Raw genomic sequence first — 24,463 nt, forward strand, 5'->3', positions numbered from 1 at the left:
CTTTCGTAGATTCCTCCCTGCCATGGGGCAAGGGGTGTGATGTACTTGAAATCGATAGCTTCGGTGGCTAGGAATGAGACGAGGGAATGACTGTATACTGAATCTTCGATGTCTTTATTGATCATGGAACCGCCTAATTTGAATGTGGAAGCATTGTCTGAGAAAATGACTTTGGGTACACCAACTTCTCTGAAAATCATTTTCAGGGTGAGGATGTATCTTTGTGATGTTCCATCTGGAACAACTCTCAGCACTGCTCCACGTGTTATCAAGCAGGTGTAGACCAAGACATATGCCTTTTTATTGGTTTGACCATCGTCACCGCGGTACATGATTGGACCAAGGTAGTCTAAGCCGACTTTCGAGAATGGTTTGGACGGAGTGGTCCGGCATAGTGGGAGATCTTTGGTGTATGGATAATCGAATGGAAAGTTGTTTACTTTCTGGCATTTGACACAACCGCGGATCACGTTCTTTAGAATGCCTCCCAATTTCGGGATCCAATATCTCGTTTTTATGGCTGAAGTTGTATAGACTTCTGGCATGTGTCCATTGATTTCATGTGTTTCGCGAGCGATGAGTTTCGCCAATGGATGCCGCGGGTGGATGAGAATTGGCTCACTGGCTTCCTGTGGAAGTACTGGAGATGTAATTCTTCTGTGTACCCGACGAACTCCATAAGTATCAGTGAAGTGCTCGATATCGGACGGGAATGAGTAGTCTAGATAATCACAGTCTTTGTAGTGCTCGGTGATTATGAGCAATCTGGCGACTTTCGCTTGATGTAGCGGACAGTCAGAACTTGAGAACTGAGTCATTACTGGACTTTCCCAAGACTTGTTTTTGATTGTGCTGAATGTTTTTAATATTAGTACAACAATTTTTGTCAATTTTTGAAGAGAGTTTGTTACTGTATATGGGATGAAAGATCCGGGTCTCGTCGTTTGGCTGTTTAGAATCATGACTGTGTCGTCTGTCTTCTGTTCAACCGCGGATCGCTGGACATTCTCGGCTGGTTTGGCTACTTTTTTCTCCATGAGTGGTTTCCTTTTCTTTTTGGTGTCCGGATCGAGGATCTCGGAGTACACCAGTTCTCGGAACTCAGCTGGACAGGTAACTTTTCCTGCAATCATACATGGCCATGTTGATGGATCAGCTTTCAGGAAGCTTGGGCCTTCGAACCACATTTTACTGTTCTGTACTTCTCTGGTACTCATTCCGCGGGTTGCGTAGTCAGCTGGGTTTTGCTTGGTGGGACAATGATGGATGGTAGTGGGAATTCCACACTCTTCCATCTTTTTCATATTGTCATTGATCGTCGTTTTCCGATTAGCCACCCATTGCCGGGGGTTATTTTCAGAAAGAACCCAGTAAATACTGCAGGAAGAGTCGGTGAACAGTTTGATAGAATTGATAGTGATTCTTAGCTCTGCGACGATGGCACACGCAAGATTTGAGGCTAGTTGGATTGCAAGTAGCTCGAGTTTTGGAATGGTCCAGCTCTCGTGTTTAGATGGACGGATTTTGTTCTTACTGGTAAGCAGAGTTACAACTGGTGTTTCACCTTTCACGATGTAGCAAGCATAGCAACATGCCGCATACATATCCTGGGACGCATCGCTGAACATTAGCAGATGGACTTCGGAATAATTGTAATTTGGCGTGAGTTGTCTCGCGACTGTGAGTTCTCTATCAATGAAGATGTTCCGCAGGGCTCTCCAATCTGGAAGTAACTCCTTTGGAATTCGATCTTTCCAGTTGACACTCTTGCCATTTTCCCATATTCTTTGCATGAGCCTTTTGAAAGGGACCATGATAGGTGACACAAGTCCAAGGGGATCAAAGGTCTCAGCAAGTTTGGAAGCAACATCTCTTTTTGTGGGGTGGTCAATATCCAACACAGCAATTTTTACTGTGAGAGTGTCTTCTGTAGAATTCCATTTGTAACCTAGCAGTTTGATAGTGGTGGCTTGAGCTTTTTCTGATTCTGGAAGTGATTCCATGGTATCTGGATCATTTACGATGTATTCCCGCAGGTTCATATCCATTCTTTTGAAAATGAATTTTGTACCTTTGATTTTCGTAGCAATCTCAGATCTGTCATTTGTGCAGAATAAAGCATTGTCGACGTACAAGTTGTCTTTGATTTCCTCATTCAATTCATGGGGATTTATGTTTAGATTATAGGTAATGTACGCCGCAAGCAAGAATGGGCTGCTGGACATTCCAAATGGGATTCGACGGAATCTATACACTTCGATATTTTCCGCGGATACTGGAGCTGTAATGTCTTTAAGCCATAGGAACATTGTGACATTTCTGAATTCAGGTTGCAGGCGCACCTGGTGAAATGCTTTCTCGATGTCAGCAACAATGATGAACCGCGGGCATCTCATCCTTATCAGGATTCCGAAGATTGGGGTAATCATGTTGGTTCCGGCGTGGAGACAGTCGTTTAGCGAGAGTTCGCCTCTGGCATGACTGGATGCGTCGAGGACGATTCTCAGCTTTGTTGTGAGTGAGTCTTCTTTCACCACTCCTCGGTGGGGAATAGTGTATTTGGGACCCTTAGCTTTCAGCATTTCCGCGGTTACTTTCTCAATGAAGCCGGCGGATTCTTGACCAGAAATGATGGTATCGTATTTTGAGAGTAGGTCTACGCCTTTTTTCAGAGTTATGACCAAGCTGACTAATCTCTTGAAGCACACGTTGTAATTATCAGCTAGACGTGACTCGTTGCCATTGTATGGAAGAGCAACTTCTGGTTTGCCTTCCTCGTTGAATTTGACAGTATCGAAGAACTCCTGTAGGAGATCCAGTGTGGATTTTTTGAATTTGTCAAAAACGGAAGGATTTTCAATGCCCAGGTTTTCTAACCTGTACATCTCGGCAATTTGGAGAGTCAGTTTCGTCATAGCGTCTTCTGGTTCAGAGCTACTCAACAGAGTGTTGGCTACATTCATAGCGATTTGGTATTCATCTGACAACGGTGGATCAACTGCTCTGTTCCATAAGGCTAGCTTTGGTATCGGATGCACAATGTTTCCGATTATAGTTCTTTCCAACGCTCTGCCAGAGGGAAGTATATATTTGCAATAGTTGGGTTGTGCTGTGATGTACGACAGTATGTCGTTACCGATGATCATATGAATATTGTGGACGTTATAATCGCCGCTATTGATAGCTGCACTCATGTCAATGTTCTGTCTTTGTAAGAACCTTGCATCTTCATGAGATAGTATTGGAGCTCGATACTGAGTTTTTGGTAGCGTGGGTGATCCTACAATCATAATTGATAGATCGTGTTTGGATTCTTGTAACATAATTTGTAATGCGTAAATATTTGAGTTTGCGAATGTGGTGGATCCGAATCCTTGGACTGACAGTCTAGTTCGTTTCAAGACCGGTAGCTGGTAATTTTTAGCTGTTGCTTCTAGAATGAGTGACAACGAAGCGCCTGAGTCGACTAGGCAGAGGAGAGGCTGTTCGTCTGGTGTTTCCAGGTAAAGGAAAGTGAGACGTGTTGTATCATTCGGAGCAAATGCCGAGTGGACATGATGTTCTGATCTTTTGAGAAACTGAGTGAACAGCTGTAAGGCCAATTTTTCTGGATCACCTTTTTCGGCGTAATTAGTTTTAACAAGATTTTTGAAATAGGAAATTGTTTTGGGATTTGCAACGGATTGAACCGCGGATCGAGGGCATTTACCTTCTGCAACCGCGGGTTGAGAACTATGATTTTGGGAGACAATATTAGTAGAACAAGGAACGGAAGTAATAGAGCAAATGTTAGTGATAGATGCTGTTGGCAAGTCAGCGTTTGACACAGAGTTCGGTACTTTTGACTCTGTGTCTGCCGAAATGCCTTTACTTCGATTTGTTGGTGTGTGGGGCACGAAAAAACGTGGCCACTTCTGGAGCGTCCTTTGGGTAGTTCTTCATGTCTCTATAGAACTCTTTCTGTGGGCAGCCGCCGAGGTGGTGTGCTCCGTTGCAATATCCACAACGGTAGGTGGAACCGCAAGCTGTGATGTCATGTTTTCGAGTACAGATTGCGCACAATCCTTTCGTCTTGCACATGTCTCGGAATGCTTTGCTTGTAAGGGTGCATCGGATCTCGTGGTGATCTCCGCGGCATACCTTGCATTTGGTTTCTTCCTTTTCGTGGAAAGGGAATGTGCGGTAGATGACTCTGAGATTGACACCTTTTGGTCCTGGAGCGTAGATACCCTCCAATTTAGCTTTTGTAATCGGGTCGATGTATTCCGATTCGAGCAGTTTTGGATCGTATACTGGCTTGCGGGTACCACTTGGGTTATTTCCTTTGGACTGAACCGCGGATTTTTGTCTGCTCGGTGTTGCGTTTGCAAAGTTGACAGTAGCGTAAGATCCCGTCAGCTCATTGGCTGGGGGACTGCGTTGACTGACATACGTTTGTTCCATTGCCATCGTCTCAATATCTCGACTGATTCTGTCTAGAATAAGATCGTGGGTTAGACCTTCTCCCATCTTGACAGTATATTTGGCAAGGCTTTTTTGCATGTTCTCGGGGAGTTTGCACGCAATCGCCCACATAGTCATGTGATCATCCGCGGGTACTCCTTTGTCCTTTAGCTGTTGTAGGACGTTGGTAAGAGAGGCCGCGTCTAGCCGCATGGCTTCTGGGTCGGTTTGATGGAATGGTAAACTTTGCAGTTTTCTGAGCAGATTGTGTTTATTATTCACTTTTCCATAGACTTTATTCAGTGCTGAGAATGTCATCATAATGGCGACTGAGGGGTCTCTGGCGTGTGAGACGCATTTTGCAGCTGGACCGGTAATGTGGTTCATCAGCACTGCGTGTTTTGCTTCCGGGTTCAGATCCGTGTCCTCAAGGACGAATTTTGTGAACAATGTTTGGAAATGATCCAAGTCATTCGATCCATCGAACTTTTGCAGAAGTTTTAGTCTGACTTCCAGCTTCAGACCTCTGTTACGAGGTATCGGCGTTGGGCTGCGTGATCGGATTCGGTGGGTCGGCGCGTTACGAGGTGGTGTCGGCTGGATTGATTCGTCTTCCGAGTCGGAAGGATCACCGCGTTCGTATCTGCGCGCATAACTTGAGTCCGAACGGGCTGGACTTCTGGCCCGAGATCTTCTGCTAGTTGCTCTGGATCTTAAGGACTCAGCTCTTTCATGTATTTGTGCACCGAGTCTCTGTTCCATATCTTGGACCATGTGGGTTGTTTGCTGTAGAATGTTTCTCTCTGTTGCTCTTTGGTTTTGGGCAATGTTTGAGAGGACATTCATTAGGTCGTTTAGAACAGGATTGCGGGTGCTTTGTAGTGATTCCGCGGTTCTCGGCTCAATGTTCTGTTGATAGATCTGATGTGCTGTGCGCAGGATCGGAGTCTCCTGTACATATTCCTCTTGAGGAACAATAATTGCCGCTGGATTGCTTTGGCTTTGAGCTGGGGACGGTACAACTCTGTTGTCAGTCACCGGTTCGAAAGACTCTACCACCGGATCAGCAATTGTTCTTACGGTTGGCGGCTCGAACGGTGGCAACGGCGAGCTGGTGGTAATGACACCCGCGGATTCCTGGTTAGCATTCTCTTGTGCTTGTCTTGTCTCAACGTGTTGATTGAGCCGCGATATCCAGTTATCCTCTTTGGCTTGAGCCTTCGCTAGTTCAGCTGCAAGAGATTCTCGGTATTGGAGATCTTGCATGTTGGCAGCATATCTTCTCTTTTCTTCTTCATATTGAGCACGAATGTGCTGAGCGTTCTCCTCTTTCAACCGGCGGTTTTCAGCTAATAGTCTTTGCTGAATTTCTCGTGTACGATCTGGAAACGCACTGTCGGAATACATCATGGATAGTTCACGGTCTTGAGACGAGGTGATAGGATGTGAACTGGAAGCGGACTCGTCTCTAGAGTCTATAGAGTTAGGCAGCTCATCACCCAGATGGATTGTCTCTAGGCTGTGATTTGCTTCGTAGATGTAGTTTTCCATTTCAGTAATCGCTTCACAAGATTGTGGATCTTGGGGCTGGTTAGGTGGTTGGAGGCTACTCAGTGGTGTTCCAAAAGCCGTTAGGATTTGCTCCATTTCGGCGATTTGAGCAGTGAGTTGTTTATGCAACCCGTCTGCTCCGCTTCTGCGGAGTGCGTCCGTGACGTCTCGGAGAAGGGTTTCCCTGTCCGGTAACTTTTTGATCGCGGGCTTTTGGAACTGGTCATAGATGAATGCGTCGAAACCATCAATTCTCGCCATCACTGTCTTCATGTTGATGACAAGGGATGTGGCTGCTTGAATGGTCTCTTGACTAATATCATCGGGGTATTTGTTGTTGGGATCTTGGAGAAATTGAACCGCGGCTTCAGCTTCCGTATTGAGAGCTTTCGCTTTGGTCACAGTTTTCGTGATCGCCGTTTTGGTCGGACCGACAATCGAGGTCATTACGGACTTCGGTTGCGATTTCGACCGGATTTTGCCGCGGGTCTGCTCTCTTTCAACTGGAAGAGAGCGCTCTTTGCGCGTCAAGGGAGATCTAGAAGTACGGCGGCTAAGACGGCTTAGCATCCTTGGAGATTTGTCAGAGACAAGGGAGTTCAGATAACTGTAAGAAAAAATAATGTTGATGAGAATGAGGGGTGTTAGCCTCGGTGGTGGAGCGACTTGAGATGATGGAAGTCGCGAGTTAGGACTTGACTTATCTATCATGAGTAGCTCTTAGATGGGCCTCCGCGGGTCCGTCTTCGGTCATGTTCCGTTCCTTCCCCACTTCGGCTTACAGGACTGCTTGCACCAAGTCGTGTGCCCACGACCCCACACTAATGGTGTGCCTGTGTGTGTGTCACAGTCTTGATTTCTTTGAGCACTCATGGTATGCGTGCTTTTCTTTGCCCGTAGACTCGCAGGACCTGACCTACACCTAATCGTGTGCCCACGACTTCACACTAGTGGTGTGCTGTGGGTGAAAGTCAGGGTCCATACGGCAGGCATCCCTAGCCGTTGGTCTATGTGATCGGGTTCAGAGGGTAGATGGATTTGTGCATCTGGGTTCAGCCGATAGATGAATTTGTGCATCTGTGGCTTTTCGACCAATAATTTGTGATTGGTCTGGGTTAGTTTTGTTGATTTTATACTCCTCAGTACCTTTTCCACGGGGGAAGAAGGGTGTTAGCTTCTTCCTGAGTTACATCTAATCATGTGTCCATGATTTCGAAACTGGAAATTTGTGTCACTCGTTCGCACAGAATGTAACTCAAACTGAATAGAGCAGTAATTTGTGACTGTTCCGGACCATTGCCCGCTAGATACGATCGCGGGGACTTGGTCGACAAGGGCTTATAAGGGGAGCCCCATTTCTTGTCCCCTTTTCATGTCAACCACGCAAAGGTGTGTGACACTAGCGATGCTAGCTTGTCAGCATTGGTCTTTTGCGGTTAGAAACAGCAATTCATCAGCAGTGATTCTGCGTCAGGTAGTTATGCATTTTTTCACAAGGTCTTTTTTGAAGAAATCTTTATTCCGTGTGTATTTATCTTTTTGAGAATTTTATTTTGATTTGTATTTATAGCGCATTAAGACGAACACAGTTTATATGAATTCAAATTTATTTTGAAATCAAAAATACACGAGTAGGTCAAGTAGGATTTATTTGGTTATTTCCGCGGATACAATCAATCTTCAACCGCGGATCGATCACTCTGGGGTGGTGATGCATTCGCATTCCTCTGGTTTGTCTTGATGGGCTTCGATCAATGAGCTCCAGACGATTTGAAGGTATGCTTTCACCTGGACCACATCTCTGTATGCGAAGAGTCTCAGAGTGGGGGCAACGATGTTGTGTCCGCGGGCTGCCATGACACCTAATTCTTCTCCGCAGTCGATAAAACGGACTGCTGGATCGAAGTGGAATTCTTGGCGTAGATAGATGAGGAGCTCCAGGATGGCTCTGAGCATCTCTGCGTATGCCATGATTTTGTATTCTGGGACATGGTTCTGATCAACTAGCGACGTTCCCGAAAGGTACAGTGTCATCCACTCGATTTGAGTGTGGATTGCACCGATGTCCAAGGGGATGGGGAGTCTGGATGTTGCTTCCAATTGGGCTAGTGTCCGCGGGTGGTATCTCTCGGTTGGTCGAACTGTTTGCAGTATCTGCTGCTCACGGGCTCTTTGGAGTTCTGCCGGGAGGTCGATGTCTCTTGGGTAATCGAGCTCGAACCATAGACGTGGCTCTCGAGCGTTGAAGTTGTAGATACGCTCTATGACTCCGACTTCTCCGGTTCCTAAGATAAACTCCATCGCGTTGGCTACGTGAGTGTGTGTCCACAGATCGAACGACGGTACGGGAAAGATGTCCGTGCCTGCTCTTCGCTTTTGGATGACGTTGGTTTTGTGGCGTTTCTCCAGCTTGACAACCATGATGTCGGTGGTTGACAGCGCTTTTCCAAGACGTATGAGCATGTCCAGGTAGTCTTTGATCAGCCGCGGATTTTGATAGTGGTATACCTCCATTCTCTCATCTTTCTGAGCTGTGATGATGAATTGGAGTGTTTGGATACGTATTATTTGTGCCGCGGTTCTCTCAACTGGTGCTAAGCCGACGATCTCTTGGAAAGCTCTGTGCTGGAATGCCGGTCTCATTGGTGTCCCATCAACACGTAGATGCTCGTGACAGTGGAAGATTGCGTTCGCTTGGATCTCTCTTTCGAGATTAGCTTCCAGCTGGTCCTGTAGTCAATTTCATATTGATTTATTGGTATTTCGTTGCTATCTACTATACCTGAGGACTGGCTGATCGCCATGAGTTTTGCGAACTGGGTCTTCCAACCGCGGATTCCCTTGAGTTGCCACGACTTTGAGATTCTGATCCCTGGAATAAGGAATTTTACTATTTCAAGCTGTAAAATTGTTGAAATATACCTCGTTGTGGGCAGAATTCGAGCTGTGGTGGCTCATGGGTTGAATCATCTGCATGTTGTTGGCTGGCTGTATTTGAGAAGCCTGAATTTTCCTGGTTTTTAGGGGACTTCTGTTAGATTATTTTACCTCAATTAGAGTATTATCCTGAGAATGGGCTTCTTGTGACTCAATTCCCGCGGGTACACTTGCAAAATTGGTTCTCAGTGGAACTGTACTTCTGCGCTCCATTTCGTTCGACCACGGACCCATTGACGCGTAAGTCTCTGGGTTGAACATGTTATCAATATTGATTGTCGAGGAACTGGCAGCTTGTGCACTCGAGTTCTGTAATAACTCATTTGTTAAGGTTTTTTAGTTCTTTTCAAGTTCTTACTGTCGACTGTGACGTAGCTGGAGCGATTTGTGAGCTGGAACACGGTTGGGACCCCGGATCCTCTGTCAGTGGACGAGGAGGTGGTCTTCTCATGTAGTTGGTTGGGGCTCTGCTCTTCGCTGCACTGGCTTTGGGTTGGTTCGTTGTTCCCGCGGGTACATATGGTGGCACGGTAGGTGGTGCTCTAAGTCCTGGCGGGTCTGCACGAAGAATCGGTGTCTCAACCAGTGGTTGTTCTCTGCGGATCGCTTGATTCGCATTTGGTACATCCGCGGGTCGATTATTAACTGGGCGAGCTCGAGGCTCTGCTGGCAACACTGGATTCTGGTGTTGGAGTCTGACGCCGTTCTGGTTCGCATGTGGAGCCGCGGGTAGTTCGAACTGAAAGAACGTATCGTTTTTTCATTGAAAGTAGATTATTTATTGATTTTTGTATTTATCGGTTTTACTCACCGTTCTGGCTGAATTAGGGTCTTCTCTGATTCTCGTCACCACTCGAGCAATTTCTTCTAGATACCTTGCTGAATCCTCATCAAAGATGGGAATCATTAGTTGGTTCCAGTTGTCGAATTCTGGTGGACGCAGAGTTATAAATTCTCTGATTAGACTGCCTGGTGCTCCGCGGTATTCGGCAAGTCGAGTTCCTGGGAACTCGTTGTTTTCCACTCTGAGTATCTGTAGTCCTCGTCTTTCTTCACCCGCGGGTACTTCTCTTCTATACAGAGATATGTATGGGGAGTCGGACGGTAAGCGGTATTGCAGTGGGTTATTTGGTGACGCCAGAAGTCCGCGGATGTGTCTTAGGTAGTCTCGACGGTGATGGTTCGCTCTGTCACGAAGTTGTTCTGCCGTTAGCTCTCTCAATTCTGGATCCAAACAGATTCCGGATGCCAGGGAGTGATCTGGGCTTCTGCATACCAGGCAATTTACTGGCCGACATCCCGTATGCGTTGCCGATCTCGAATTGCACTGCTGACAGTACGAGACCAGATTGATGGCAAGGAAGCGGAAGCGATCTGGTTCTGGCAGCTTTCCGAATGGGCATTCAAAGATGCCATGGTCGTAAAGTGGCTCGCCCAGTAATTGGCTCCCACAATAGGGGCATCGCCTGGATTTTCCTCCGCGGGTACATTCGTAGGTTGCTCGAGCGAATTTCAAGGCGAAACTCTTGATTTCCTCCTGGTCGGCCAGGAACGGCATTCGAGCAACCGTCTGTTCCCAATGATCCGCGGGTGTCGGGCGAGATCCATTCCAGACATAGAGTCTGAGGGACGCTCCATCGAATGGTGATTGTGGCAGCCATGGGATCGGCCAGTTTGCTTCCCTGTCCGCGAATTCTTGCACCGTGTCCCAATCGAACGGGGTATCTCTATGAAAGAATTGTTCATATGTGACCTGTTGTTCTTGGATGTCGTTTCGATGTGGTGGACGGTGTCTTGTGGGACTCTGTCTTGGTGGGCCGCGGATTTCTGGTGGTCTGGCTCTCTCTTCGTCTCTTGACACGTGTGCCAATCGATGATTGGGTTGGTTTTGTGCCATCTGAACAGAAGAAAGGTTCATTATGGAATTGAGATATTTTAACAGGACTGCGCTCGGAACGATGGGATCGTGTGTGAGACTTACTAGCCGGATGGTTGAGTTTATGGTTTGGAAGATTGCTCGTATAATTTTTGAGACTGATTTAGATTTGTTTGTTTTAGATTTCTTATATAATGTGTATATTTGGGGCAGTGGGTTTGCGTGTTAAAGAGATACGATCGCTCTGCTTCCCGTTACACGTATATATTTATGAGTGTGAATTTTTTGCATAACTATCTTTGCCGCGGATTCATCGCTGACGTTTTGCTATCAATCGGTATGGATTTGATATCAGAAAGCAATAAAAACGCCAACCTGTCGGCATTCTAGACCGTATTATATCTCGCTATGGTGCGATATTTGTAGATCTTGTTCAAATTTCGGGGTACCAGCCCTAGATTTGTTGTGCAATTATTGCTACCAACTCGTTGTCTTCACGCTCTTTGCGTATTAGGTTACGTACTCCCAATACAGACAACTTTCTTCTTCTTCAATCTGTAACTGCCACTTAAAGACTTCTTGTCTTTCGTCAGAGTCACTTGCATTGATTGTGAGTACAACTTGTTGGGTCTTTTGAGAGTTGGTGGCTCTCTGAGATACCATAGTGTCCTGGATACTATTCGGCTTCGTCTGACGACAGTGCCATAGTTTAAAGAATCTATGTATCAATTTCCATACTTCAACTATAGACTAGCTATAGCCTAACGTTTAGAATATAAATCAACTTGTTTTTGTCTCGGAGCCTCTGGAAATTGTCGTTCTTTCGCCATTTGTTGCGAATTCGCGACGGTGTTTTCCGTGATTGAGGCTCTTTAACTGTGAAAAATGAAAAGGGTTTGTGTCTCGAAGCTTCTGGCAATTGTCGCTTCTTCGCCATTTGTTGCGAAGTCGTGACGATGACTTTATGCCATTTTTGGAAGCTTCTTGACGGTCTTGTCTTATAATCCTGCAGAAGCGGTGTTTTCCGCGGATCTCGTTGTTTGAAAATCTTCCAGAAACTGTGGTTTCTGTCTGATTTTGATGTATTTTTATGTAGATGATGTTGTTTTCCACATGGTTTTGTTTGGTGGTTCAGTGGTAGAATGCTCGCCTGCCACGCGGGCGGCCCGGGTTCGATTCCCGGTCGATGCACCATGTGGAGGCGGGCCTTAAATGCGGTCGGAGACAGACCCGCTCCGGATAAAATCTTCCCTAACTGGTTAAAATGTGAGAATAACGGCTATAAGTGTGAGGATGAGCAATGCGACAACAGAACACAAGTTTTAAGACAATGATCCATTTATTTACGAAAGATTTAGATAAATTTAAGAGAGATAATTTTATATATTTAGAGAAGCGTCCTGCTGGAAGTGCCGCGGGTCGATTAGTAGACAAATGAGCGGTCACAACCGCGGATCGCTTGAATTGACCAAAAGGGCCCGAAAAGGTGGAGTTTTTAGGAATTTCCTAGCGTCAGTTCGCGCTAAATTGGCTAGAAATAGTCCTGGAAAATTATATGGATCTATTTCGCCGGAAAACTCTCTCACTCTCACGCATTCTACCCAAAAAAGTAGGTGAACGGTCCTCTCTCGTTGTACGAGATTGGAATGAGATGCGCGGTCGACCGCTACGCGGACACGCGTCGCGGCCGCCGACAACGAGATAGTGTTGATGCGGAGGAGAGTAGATGAGCGATAGAGCGTGTTTACTGACAAAAGGGAATTAAGAGCGGTAATTTGAATTATAATTATTTGAATATTCCTGATAACAGGAGATTAAAAAGAGATAAATAAAGTGAATTAGTGAACAGATTGGAACAATATTGAAATAAGAGATTAGTAAGGCGATGATGAGCCTAGTTTTGCGGGGAAAACCATGTGGGGCTCATCATTCAGCCTTTCAGTTGTCGACAAATTTGTCTTTAGGGAAATAGTTGACAACATCATCACTCCTCCCAAGAACTATGCAACACTTCGTAATTCGGATTTCTGTCCTGGAAGCAGTGATCGTTGGGGTCATCGTACTCTAGTTCATTGGCGTCGTTGTAAAAATATGAGAGATGCTCTTCTGTCTCTCAGATATGAGCAATTCGAGGATCTTGATGAGGAAGTGGATATGACTGATGATTATTTGATTTATGACAGATATGATCCTCCAAGAGAATTGTGAGTTTTGAATTTTTAAAGTTATTATAAAAATGAGTTACATTTCAGTTACAATCTCGAGGATCATCTTGTTGACAATTATGTTTATGTGAAGAGAAACATCGGAAGAAATTCTTCGGACTCCTCTTCTTGGAGTGTTATTTCAATTGATTGAACTCATCTTGTATTAAATTTAGTTGTCTGTAATAAATTTTTGATTCTGAAAAAGTTCTTGCGTGATAATTGAAGCGAAGTCTTCAGAGCAATATGAAGAAGTTAGATCACAATTTTTCCATTTCTTTCCACCAAAGCTCACCTATGAGTCATTACTAATTAGTGTTCAATACACAACTCGATTTGTAATTTCTTTTTTGAGAAAAGAAAAACAAAAAGCCAGTGAACAAAATACGAAAAAAGGATTGGCTGTTATGGAATATTTCGACACACAGGTATAAAAGGAGACAACGAAAGTGGAGACTTGTTTACACTGTTAAAAATGGTCGACGAGATTTATTATTGGTGAGTTCTTTTTTCTATTTTATTGTTTCTATTTTTTTTGAAATGATTACAGGTCTAAAAATAGTGGTCCAAGAGATGAGAAAGATCATGACAGAAATAAATTCTGCCGTTTTTTCATGAGTTTTTTGAAGACTGAAGCTGTTATTATGAAAACTTATCACCTTGATGCTTCAACAAGTAGCAAAATTTGGAAGCAATTTGATCATTCATTAGCGAGACAAGATTTGGTTCCATTTGTCAAATATTCACTGAACAAAAAGAAGAGATGGGAAGCCCAGGGTGGTGTGAGCCTTTTAAAAGAGCTAAAAGATGCTTACGATGATATGAATGTGTTGGTGGCTAATAGAGTGTGTCTTCGTAGTTCTCCTTATTTTTGTAAGTTTTTCCAAACCGAATTTTAAATTTTATTTCTATTATAGGTGTTGCCCCTGCTCACCATTATTTCCTTCATTTCTTCCGCTATTTTCCAATACGACACTTGCATCGAATGAATTCGGACAGCAGTTATCAGTGTCAATCTGGTAGCTCAATATGGGGACAATCCTATAAAAGTTTACTCCCAGAAAATCGGAGGTCAGAGAAGACAGAAGCAAATTCAGAAGAACCAATGAAACCTACTGTGGTCTATCACATTATCATTCCTCCTAAGAATTATGAGAAGCTTCGCAATAATGACTTCCGTTTTACAAGCAGTCATAGTATTGTTCATATCAGAAGATGCAAAAATATGAAAGATATTCTGATGGAGCTGAGGTACGACGAGCATGAAGAGTTGGAAGATGGAATGGATATAGGCGATGATTATGCAACTGTGGATAGTAGAAGTGAGCCGAGGAAATTGTGAGTTGTTATGAAATATTACAGTACGAAAAGTGAAGGATTTGATTTCAGCTACAACTTGGTAGATCATGTGGTGGATCCGACGGTATGGAGATATTAGATGTATAATGAAACTGTTAGTTTTCGAAGATCTCACAACAATTTATATAACTCAATTCAATTTATGAGTCAGATTCAAAGAATAGAAATAATTTATAACATTCCTGAATTCATACTGATTTTAATGAAATATCACATGTTTTCACCTGTTATCACAACACTCAATCCAGAAGTGAAGTAATATTTTCCTTCCGATCTTACTTTATTCTTCGTTTTCTTCATAAATATGCTCTCTTGCTCATCTGATAACAATTACTGGGCGAGCCCTGAGTTTCTGAGTTTTGCGCTTCACACCATGACATGCATCAGTTTGCCTCTTCATATTCTTGGATTCTACTGCATTCTATATCAGACGCCGAATCAAATGAGCTCTGTCAAAATTCTTCTTTTGAATCTTCATGTTTGCTCATTTACACTCGACATTCTCATCACATTTTTCGCTGTTCCATATGCAATATTTCCTGCGATGGCTGGTTACGGATTGGGTATCATTGACTCACCTGGATTATTTTTGTACCTAATTGTGACTGTTATAACTGCAACGTCTACGTCAGTTGTCTTGATTTTCGAGAACATATTTTTTGTGCTATTCGCAGAAGATAGTTGGTGGAAGCATGTCAGAAAATACGTTTTAACTTTTAGCTATATAATGGTACCTATTTATTTTTTACCTGCACAATTTTACATTCCAGAGCAGGAAAAAGCTAGAAAAGTTGTTTGACAGGTACAAGAATTCAAAAAATTAAACAAAGTGTTCACAACGAATTTCAGTCACTCGAATGTCAACCGAAACTTCCTGCTCATCGAGAACTATTCGTTTTATCCACTGATTTTATTGTTCCAGCCTACTCAATTACCTGCAGTTCAGTTGAATATACTTTTTGGTCTCAATTTTTATTATCTGATTTGGGCGAAACCTGCTTCTAATCTTTCCCAAAATACCATTAAACTGCAGAGAAAATTGGCATTCGCATTGTTTATTCAGGTAGTTAATATAAATGAAAATTATTTAGATAATAGTTTTTCAGTCGTATGCAATGGTGCTTTTGTTCTCCGTCCCAATAAATGTAGTGGTTTTTGTTATCAAGACTTGGTACCATAGCCAAGCGATCAATAACTTGGTGTTTGTGGGATTATCCGTTCATGGGACAATATCAACATTGATAATGGTATTCATCCACAAACCGTATCGAAGTTTTGTGATGGGACCTGTCAACCGACTATTCTACAAAACTCCGATAATCACTGTAAGATCAAATGATTCAGCGACGTGGTTCAGTTCAGCGAATGGCTCAGCGAATTGAATCTTATATTTTTCTGCCACTATGATTTGCTGCATACTTGCAATCCGGGCCGATACTATCCGACAATGGTCGGAACTCGCTTTAAGCCCAACAGTATGAGCTGAAAAATATACCAAAATGTAGTTCTCGACGAGTTCTACATCCTACTACGAACCGGATGGCTTTTTGCTAGTGAGCCGCGGTCTATTTTTGACCATTTTTGTGTTTTTTGACACTTTTCACTTTTTCCCGGCCCGCGACACATTAACGAATAGTCATTCGGCCCGTAGTATGTCACAGACATAGAACTCGCCGAGATCTATATTTTGTTATACTTTTCAGCTCATACTATTGCGTTTCAACCAAGTTACTCGCCGGCCCGTGTCGGTCCGTTTTGACCCGGATTGCTAGTATGATTCTTTGTAACCTGAGTTATACTTTATTTGAATCAATGTATCTTGGTGCACTCTGTTATTTCAAAAAAGAGAAATCACCTGCTTGCCGATTGTTTAGTTTTCTTCTGGAATCTTACAAAACTTTATTCTTAACACCACAACACGGATTTGAATCCCTCTAGATATGAAGTTGTGCGTAACTGACTACAACTATTTGGCAAGTCCCGATTTCAACACTCTCTCACTCCATCTTGTGACATGTATCAGCTTACCACTCCATTCTGTGGGATTCTACTGTATTCTTTACAAGACCCCACCTCGAATGAATTCTATGAAATGGCTTCTCATCAATCTTCACTTTTGGTGCTTCCTCTTTGACATTATCCTTTCCATCTTCGCTATTCCGTACCCTTTGTTTCCTGCAATGGCTGGATACGGATTAGGTATCATAGACTCTCCCGGATTGCTTTTTTATCTTATTGTGACTGTCATAACAGCAACATCCACATCAGTTTACGCTATTTTAGAGAACAGATTTTACGTGATGTTCGCTGAAAACAGTCGATGGAAATACGTGAGAAAATGGGTACTAGCTGGTAGTTATACAATGGTTCCCATATATTTTCTACCATCTCAATTTTTTATTCCAGAACAAGAAGAAGCTAGAATAAAAGTTTGGGAAGTAAGTTTTCAAGAGTTTTCCGCTTATCATATGGTTTTCAGAGCCTTGAATGTCAACCTGAGATACCTGATCATCGGGAATTATTTGTTCTTTCAGTCGACATGATAATTCCAGGCTATTCGATTATGATTGCAGAGACAGTGCCTAGTGTACAAGTAGCTACTCTATTCGTTCTCAGTGTCTATAACTTGGTATTCTCAAAATCTACCGTAAATCTCTCAGAGAGAACGGTGAAGCTACAGAGGCAGTTGGCTCTAGCAATATTCATACAAGTTGGTGATGTGACTAACAAAACACGAAAATCGTTTCTTTTTCAGTGTTTTTTCATTCTTGTGTTGATGGCTATCTGTTGTCAGTTTGACACCTCTAGAATTCAACCTGCCAACTTAACGGCCCCATAATTCCGGGTCACACTGATTTTCCCCATAAAATCCCCCGAAATTATAGTTCCAACTCATCTAGTCATTTATCTCTCCTTTCCTACTTCATATCCCCTTTTTGTTCTACTCAAAACGGTCAACTCTACCTAATTCTACTAATTTATTGCCACGCCTCATTATTTAAACGGCGCGCGCTTTTGTCTACAGTATCCCGTTCGTCGCGGGAGTTAGATGTGCAGGCGGCGCACAGCCTTTTTAGGCCAACGCCCGCCGCCATGAGAGTCTTCTCGCCACCGCACTACTACTTTTTTTTTACGCCACGTTGCGGTCCGTTGGTGACGGATTTTCCCCCATTTTTTCCCTTATTTTATCCCCTTTTATCTGTTCTCCTTCCCCTCGTTTTTCCCCTCTAAACCATCTACAAAACCTCTACAAAACTCTACGAAAACTCTACGTAACAGGTTTTACCTGACAGGAGGGAGAACCGAAAGGTTTCCTCGCATCCCACTAGGGAGCGAGGTTTTACTCCTACGCATTTTGCTCCACAACTCCTGTCAACGGATTTTTCCCTTTCTCTTGTCCCTATCTTTCTCTTAATAAACGGGTCATTGAGAAATTGTGTACTGTTTTGCCGTCTGCACAGCTCATCCGAAGGTTCTGCGGAACTGGGTCTCATACGGCGCATACAGGGGGTCTTCCTGGGTTTTGGCTCTGTCCTGGTCTTCGACTGGACCCACAGGCATTGTCAACATGGTGCATCGACGGACGGTCTGTTCAAGGTAGTAGAACTTCGAGTTCTCCCCTCTACAAGTTACAATTCGAACCCAAGTCGAACCCGCTAGCCTTCCTGGCGTCTGAGCACCCCACTACCGCGAACTCGAAGAAAAACGACGAAATTCTACGATTTCCACGAAAATATACTCGATCGACAACATCTGGCAGCCCGCAGAGGCGATATTCTACAAATTATTCGCGAAAATTCTATCATCGGCGTGAAAATCTACACAAAATCGATAAATCTACCACAAATATCGATAATTCTACATGAATCAGCTTCAAAACGCGATAAAATAATATACTACACACGAAAAGCTTCGATTCTTTCTTAAATTCTACATTTCTAGCCAGAAAATGCCATATTCCATCGAGAAAATTCGAAAAATCGATAAATCCCGTCCTCGTGACGCATCAGTACCGAATCCGGTCGATTTCTACAAAAAATCCTGAAAAAATCTGAAAATCAGGTACTTCCGGGCTCTTTCGGCCTTCGATTGTCATTTTTTCCGAAAAAATCGGTCCAGTTTACCCGAAAATCGATGTAAAAACATCGAAATTATTTGAATTTAATTCAAATTATTTTTCGGAGGTATACGGTCAGCAATGCGCGAGTCAATGTACGCAAACACCGATTGCGTACAATGCGCACTCGGTCGTGTACAGTATTCAATACGATAAGTGTGCGCCGACGCTCAAAAATGAGCGTAATGTGCGCGAGGTGTACACCATACACTCCGCACGCACTCTTGCTCACTCTAAAAAATTTCCGATTTTTTTCCCGAAAAATTCACGTGTTTTATCGATTTTCTCCCTTTTCCCCACAAAATTCGATGAAAATCGAATGAAACGTTGCATCCCATACAGGAAAAGGTAGGTTTGAGTTGAAAAATACTCAAAATTCGACGAAAATCGCATAAAATGCGTACTCTACACGAAAAAATCGACAAGTCGAAGAGGCAGCCCACCAATCGACGGATTTTCTGAAAATAAAGTCGCCAAACATGCGCATTCTACACAACTCCAGTTGTCACACACCGAGGAGGCAAAAAAGTCTACAAGTAGCCCACGAGATGCCGAAAATCGGCAAAAATCGCCACTAATTGGCAAAAATTCGCGAATTCCAGCGAAAACGTCTACAAACCGGAGTGGCAACCCACCCGTCTACTTAAAAATATCAACTGAACCATCGTAAGTTTTCAAATTCAAAATTTTCTACGAAAAATCGCAAAAAATGACCAGAAACGGACATTTTTGCTTAAAAATTTCCGTCGTTACCGAAAATCGGACCGATCGGCGTAGAAAGGCCTCCCAGGTGAACGCGTGGCCGGAAAAACTTCCGAAAAGCCAGGGAGCAGCCCACTAAAAGCCAAAAATGGCTAGAAATTTACTATTCTGATGTACTTGAGCTGAAAAATGCCAAAAATTCTGAGAATTCTTAAAAAGAGAATACCCAGAACAGTATATTATCGATTTTACTAGGCGAATTGCTGCCCAAATTTTAAAGAATCATGAAATACCCACTGAAAATTATTTTCGAAAAATTTCGAAAATCCAAAAATCGATACAAATCGATTCAAACTGATTTCAATCCACTTAATAATGGATACAATCGGAGCAACCCACTTTTCAAGGGAATTAATGCCCGAAATTCGACAAAATCAGAAAAATTTTCCATGGGAATACGATTTCGAAAAAATTCGAAAATCAATAAAACTCCAAACCGATGAAAAATCGATTTGAGAATGATTCTTACTTATTATTTCAATTTTATAAATCGGCGCAACCCACTTTTAGAGGGGAACCTATGCCCGATTTCTGCCAGAATCCAAAATTTCCTTGAGAAATTAATTTCGAAAAATTTCGAAAGTCTTTAAAAATAATTTTCGAATATTTTTAAGACTCTAATGATTCTGATTCACTGAAATAATGGATTCCCTAAGCAATTCGCCATAGTTAGGCCAAATTCTGATCGATTTCGTGACAGATCAGCCAGATTTCACTGATCATTCAGTATCAAATTTTCCAAAATCGATAAAACTCTCTGGCGCGAGTAATCCCGAAGCTCCAAAAGCCCAGCAATCAATAAAAAAGTGAATGCCACGGCCGAGGAAGCAAAATCTAGTAAGATTTGCAGCCCACACATGAGAAAGTCAGTAATATTTGGCTGAAAATATTGGAAATTTTCCAAAAATCGATAAAACTCGATTTTAATATTTTCACAGCACTCCCACAAACACTAAGCATTGCCAGCAAGGCATGCCAGAAAGCATTTTTGCTAGGGTAAGTGCTGCCCAAATTTTCATTTTTTCTGGAAACTCAGGAAAAAAATCCAATCTGAAAAAATTCGGTTGATTGGTAGAAAATTTGGTGGAAAATACTGGAAAAATTCCAAAAAGTCGATAACATCCGACTCAAATATTTTCATAGCACCCCACAGACACTAATCATAGCCAAAAAGGCATGAAAATAAAAAGCTGTTTTGCTAGGGGAAGTGCTGCCCAAATTTTCATTTTTCTGAAAACTTAGAAAATTTTCCAATCTGAAAAATTCGGATGAAAATTTTTTGTGGAGCTTCTGATCTACATCATACTTTCCCACTTAAGGAAGTATCAGAGCCTTCATAAGGTCACTCGCAACAGACTTTTATCTGAATTAAAGAAATGTTCACTGAGATTTCTGAAATTTTGGAAACATGCCAACTGGTAGTAAGCCAAAGGTTATACTGACTCGTCTGTCATGACTCAAAAGTGATTCTAAACCGAATCCAATAGACCCAGTAGTCTTCCGAGATGGAAAAAACTGGCGTAATCAATTAGAATTTAACAATTTTGATAAAAATCTGTCAATCTAGTTATTCTAAAAAGAATTTCCGATCACCAAAGCCTTCTATTGATCACAACGGCAATAGAAATCCGACTGCTTACAAATTTTCAGAAGCACGGAATTCAGAATTTTGGCTTGAAATTGTACTTTTTTAAATTCATATCACTTCTTGCTTTGATGCTCTAATAATTCCCTGAAATTGTCCCCGTATATTCATATGCGCTCTCTAAAAACTCTTATCTCTCCGAAAACACTCAAACATTACTGATTGTTCCAGAATGTCCTCGACATCCCAACATCCCACCATCGAGCAACTCGCCAAGGAAGGCGGAGAACTGAAGAGGAAGAGAAAGAGAATAAAGGAGAGAGCATCCCACAAGGAGACAATCCAGAAGGAAAGAAGGAAAGAGCAGTCCCACTCTGGCCAATGGTCCAAGTCGATCACAAAACAAGATTGTAGTGAGGGAAACCCCACTCAAAGATGAGGACACTCGCTCCCTTCGCACTCCTGGGGAAAGCCAGTGAGTTTAACTAAAATATAAGTATCAACTTAAAATAACAAGTCTCTTCTTCCAGAAGAAGTCGGTGAACTTCGCAAGTGCATCCACACAACTATGGACACATAAAGCCGCAACCCGCATCCTTCAGAGCATGTGTCGTCGTGTGATCAGACAAAGGATCCCTATCGAAGGCGTCATCCTCCGAACGTTCTCGTGACATAACTCACACTTTGGTCGGCAGCCCACTTCACCCTCCTCTTGTTAATTTTTTGTTATTGTTGTGATCATTGTTGACCCATGGCAACCCACTGAATAAACCTATTGACTAATTGATACACAGGCTCAGCTATCTGTGCCACCTATCAAAGGCCAGTCCACATCGAGCAACATACGGATTTTCAGCACTGCTGACTCCGGCCCCTTGCATAACAAGCCAAGGTAAATAAAGTCAATAGGCTCCTTGGGTTAGAACATCATATAAAAGAGCTAAAGTAGTATGAATTGGAAAGAAGACCATCACAATGTGTTGCAGATGTCAGGAAGCAATCACTGGACTTCAAGAGGAAGCTCTCTTGTTATCAGCGGCATCCCACGTATTCTTAATGTTGCTCCTTTGTCATTATCGCACACTATTCAGTACTCAGAAAATAAAGTAAAATCCTGGATATATCCAACTGTTATCTACTTATCGATCATTCACGAGTTATTACACTCAATTTATATTTGATCTCTTTTTTGTTGCTATACTTGTACGACTGTGTCCCCCCGGAATGTTGACCAAGATGACTGGAAAGAAACAAAAACCTACGAGTAAAAAATTCTACATTCATTAGAGGAATTCTATTTAACATCTACAGATAAGGCAGGGAATAAATCCGCCAACCACGGCTCGGTAGAAGAGTCGGGTAACCCTTATGGGCAGGGAAGCCCTCACTTGAAGAACACAATAGTGTTGAATCATACAAGAGTCAGTATGAAAATTGAAAAGACTGCGATACTTGACGTATTCTATCTACGAGACTAGATTCTACGAATTTCGGTATCTTACTAAGGACCGGAGGGTGTCTGTTTCCGGCCAGCTATAGACACTAAAAGAGGATTACACCAGGCTGACCTATTATAGTGGCAGTATGTCAGGCAGCCCACTAACATCAACACCTGTAATTCCTTGGCACTACTATGACATCTAAATATGTCTGAATCACTGAAATGTGTACAGTTTCGTTGTTTTCAACCATATTTCAATCAATAGTGCAACCCGCGAAGTAAAGAGCTGAAGGCAGTCCCATCTACAATCAAATATAGTAATACTGAAAAGTTTCAAACGTTGATTCAATTTGACAATTCCATCGTTGAAGAGACGGTTCGATGTGATAACAACTTCTACAATTCATGCTGACACACGTTGTTGAACTGGACAAAATCTACACTCAAAGAGACATGACTATATGTACTCTTACAAATCATTCCAGAGTCTCTCCGAAAGAATTAGTTTTCGACACTCCTCTGCGAGAAGATGAAAGATGTGAGCGTTTTTAGCGCGATCACTAGTCCTTCTTTTCTGTGAATTAGTATCCACGAGATCTACGTGGCATAGGCAACGAGATACTATATTCATCCACATCTTCGTGTAGAAAGATGTTGGAGTCTGAGAAGCGGACGACATGAGCCGGATGACATGTTCGGACCAGAAAAGCGAGTTCTCTACGGTAGGAGCAAACCTATCTTCATGACGTCGAAGAAAGGGTCAGATGGTACTTAGCAGTTTCATCTGATGCTCATCGACTAAAGATATCAAACTCACATCAAACAGTCTCAAAGAGATAGTGGTCCATCCACTAACATCTACACAGACAGACGGAGCGGCAGGCCGACGGCGTCAGAGGTTACAGGGGGCTAGCTACCCGATAGGAAATAATGTACAACCTATCCTGGCCATGGCTAGACACCGTCATAAAGGGCCAGTGACCTAAAAGTATCCGCGAAGTCAGCATGTTGTTTATCGGAGCGGCAGAGCTATAAGTACCACACGGTCCTGACATCGCGCAAATGCAGGCCTGTGCGGGAGATGGGAGAGCTCAGTGATCTAAAAGGATCCGATATTACACATGTGTAACACGGTGGCAAGACAGGTCTAGTACTAGTACTAGATCATGAGATCGAACCACTGGAGTTTTAAATTTATACTGTCCATCAGTCACAGCTATACTACAAAATGCATCTACAGTATTCATCATATACAATATCTACAAGAACATCTACGTTATCCACAACATCCAACACCCCAAGATCAGGGCATAGTCCCGACTCAACTATTTCCTGTGCAACTTGGGCAACATCCCAGAACGTCCCACGCTTCCTTTTTTTCTTTCGTTCAGATAATGTCCAATTTAGTTTCAATTAAAATTTTCTAGGGTACTGTTATCATCGTTCAATCGAACAACTCCCAACTCTTCCAACCATGACCCAAAAATCTACTGGTATCCCACAGAATACTGCTACGACAGGCACCTCGCTCGGTCGAACTGTCACCGGACCAGCGAAACGTAACATCGACAACACTGTCTACGCAGCTAATAAGCATGCAACTACTTGCAAAAGGTTCCTCACGAACCTCAATAGCTCCAACATCACTCCGTCTACGGATCAGTTGAAAAAGCTCGATAGTATGCTACTGGAAACCCACAAGCAAGTTGCTAACCTGAAAGCTCTCCCAACATACGTTGCGGGAAAAAAGGCTCACCAGCTCGTTAGCGAATCGGCTAACAAAGAAAAATTCCATAAGGAATTAGATGATTACCTCAGCATCTCGCAGTACTTGACATCCATTGCCACAGGCGAGGAATTGATCGAGCAACTCGAGAAGGTACTGTCCGAACACGGTCAGACGTGTAGCCAATTTGACGAAAGCATTCACGACGCCAACTCGGCAGTCGAATGCATGGGACAGCTAGTCATCGACCCAATAACCGGCGAGCTGGTTGAGTTTGACCCCGAGCATCCCACTGATGATGAGGGAGTCATTGAGCAGCTCACTAGAGAGCTAGAGATGAAAGAGAAATTACTCGAGAAACAGATGGAGGATGCTCGTGAAAATGAGACGGATTATGCTGAACATCCGACGCCACTCGCAAGAACCGAGATAGAGCAACAGCATAAACCAAATGAGGAGTCG

The 24,463-nt window shown here is 43.1% G+C and overlaps 3 protein-coding genes across 3 annotated transcripts; all 3 read left to right on the top strand.

Annotated features, from left to right (window-relative positions):
• Positions 1–12,721: 12,721 nt before the first annotated feature.
• Positions 12,722–13,165, top strand: GCK72_020125 (uncharacterized protein; the record flags this gene model as incomplete). Its single annotated transcript, XM_053733395.1, has 2 exons — positions 12,722–13,011; positions 13,060–13,165. The coding sequence occupies 2 exons, from the start codon at positions 12,722–12,724 to the stop codon at positions 13,163–13,165; spliced, it is 396 nt and encodes a 131-aa protein (XP_053582308.1).
• Positions 13,166–13,486: 321 nt separating this feature from the next.
• GCK72_020126 (uncharacterized protein) lies at positions 13,487–15,752 on the top strand (the record flags this gene model as incomplete). Its single annotated transcript, XM_053733396.1, has 6 exons — positions 13,487–13,509; positions 13,562–13,884; positions 13,929–14,349; positions 14,401–14,434; positions 15,293–15,433; positions 15,477–15,752. 6 exons carry the CDS (start codon positions 13,487–13,489, stop codon positions 15,750–15,752), a joined length of 1,218 nt encoding a protein of 405 aa, XP_053582309.1.
• A 558-nt stretch (positions 15,753–16,310) lies between these two features.
• Positions 16,311–17,209, top strand: GCK72_020127 (uncharacterized protein; the record flags this gene model as incomplete). The annotated part of the gene is made up of 3 exons (XM_053733397.1): positions 16,311–16,569; positions 16,905–17,080; positions 17,126–17,209. 3 exons carry the CDS (start codon positions 16,311–16,313, stop codon positions 17,207–17,209), a joined length of 519 nt encoding a protein of 172 aa, XP_053582310.1.
• Positions 17,210–24,463: the final 7,254 nt, after the last annotated feature.

Source organism: Caenorhabditis remanei, chromosome V (assembly GCF_010183535.1).
Source record: "Caenorhabditis remanei strain PX506 chromosome V, whole genome shotgun sequence".
In the NCBI taxonomy this organism is placed as follows: Eukaryota; Metazoa; Nematoda; class Chromadorea; order Rhabditida; family Rhabditidae; genus Caenorhabditis; species Caenorhabditis remanei.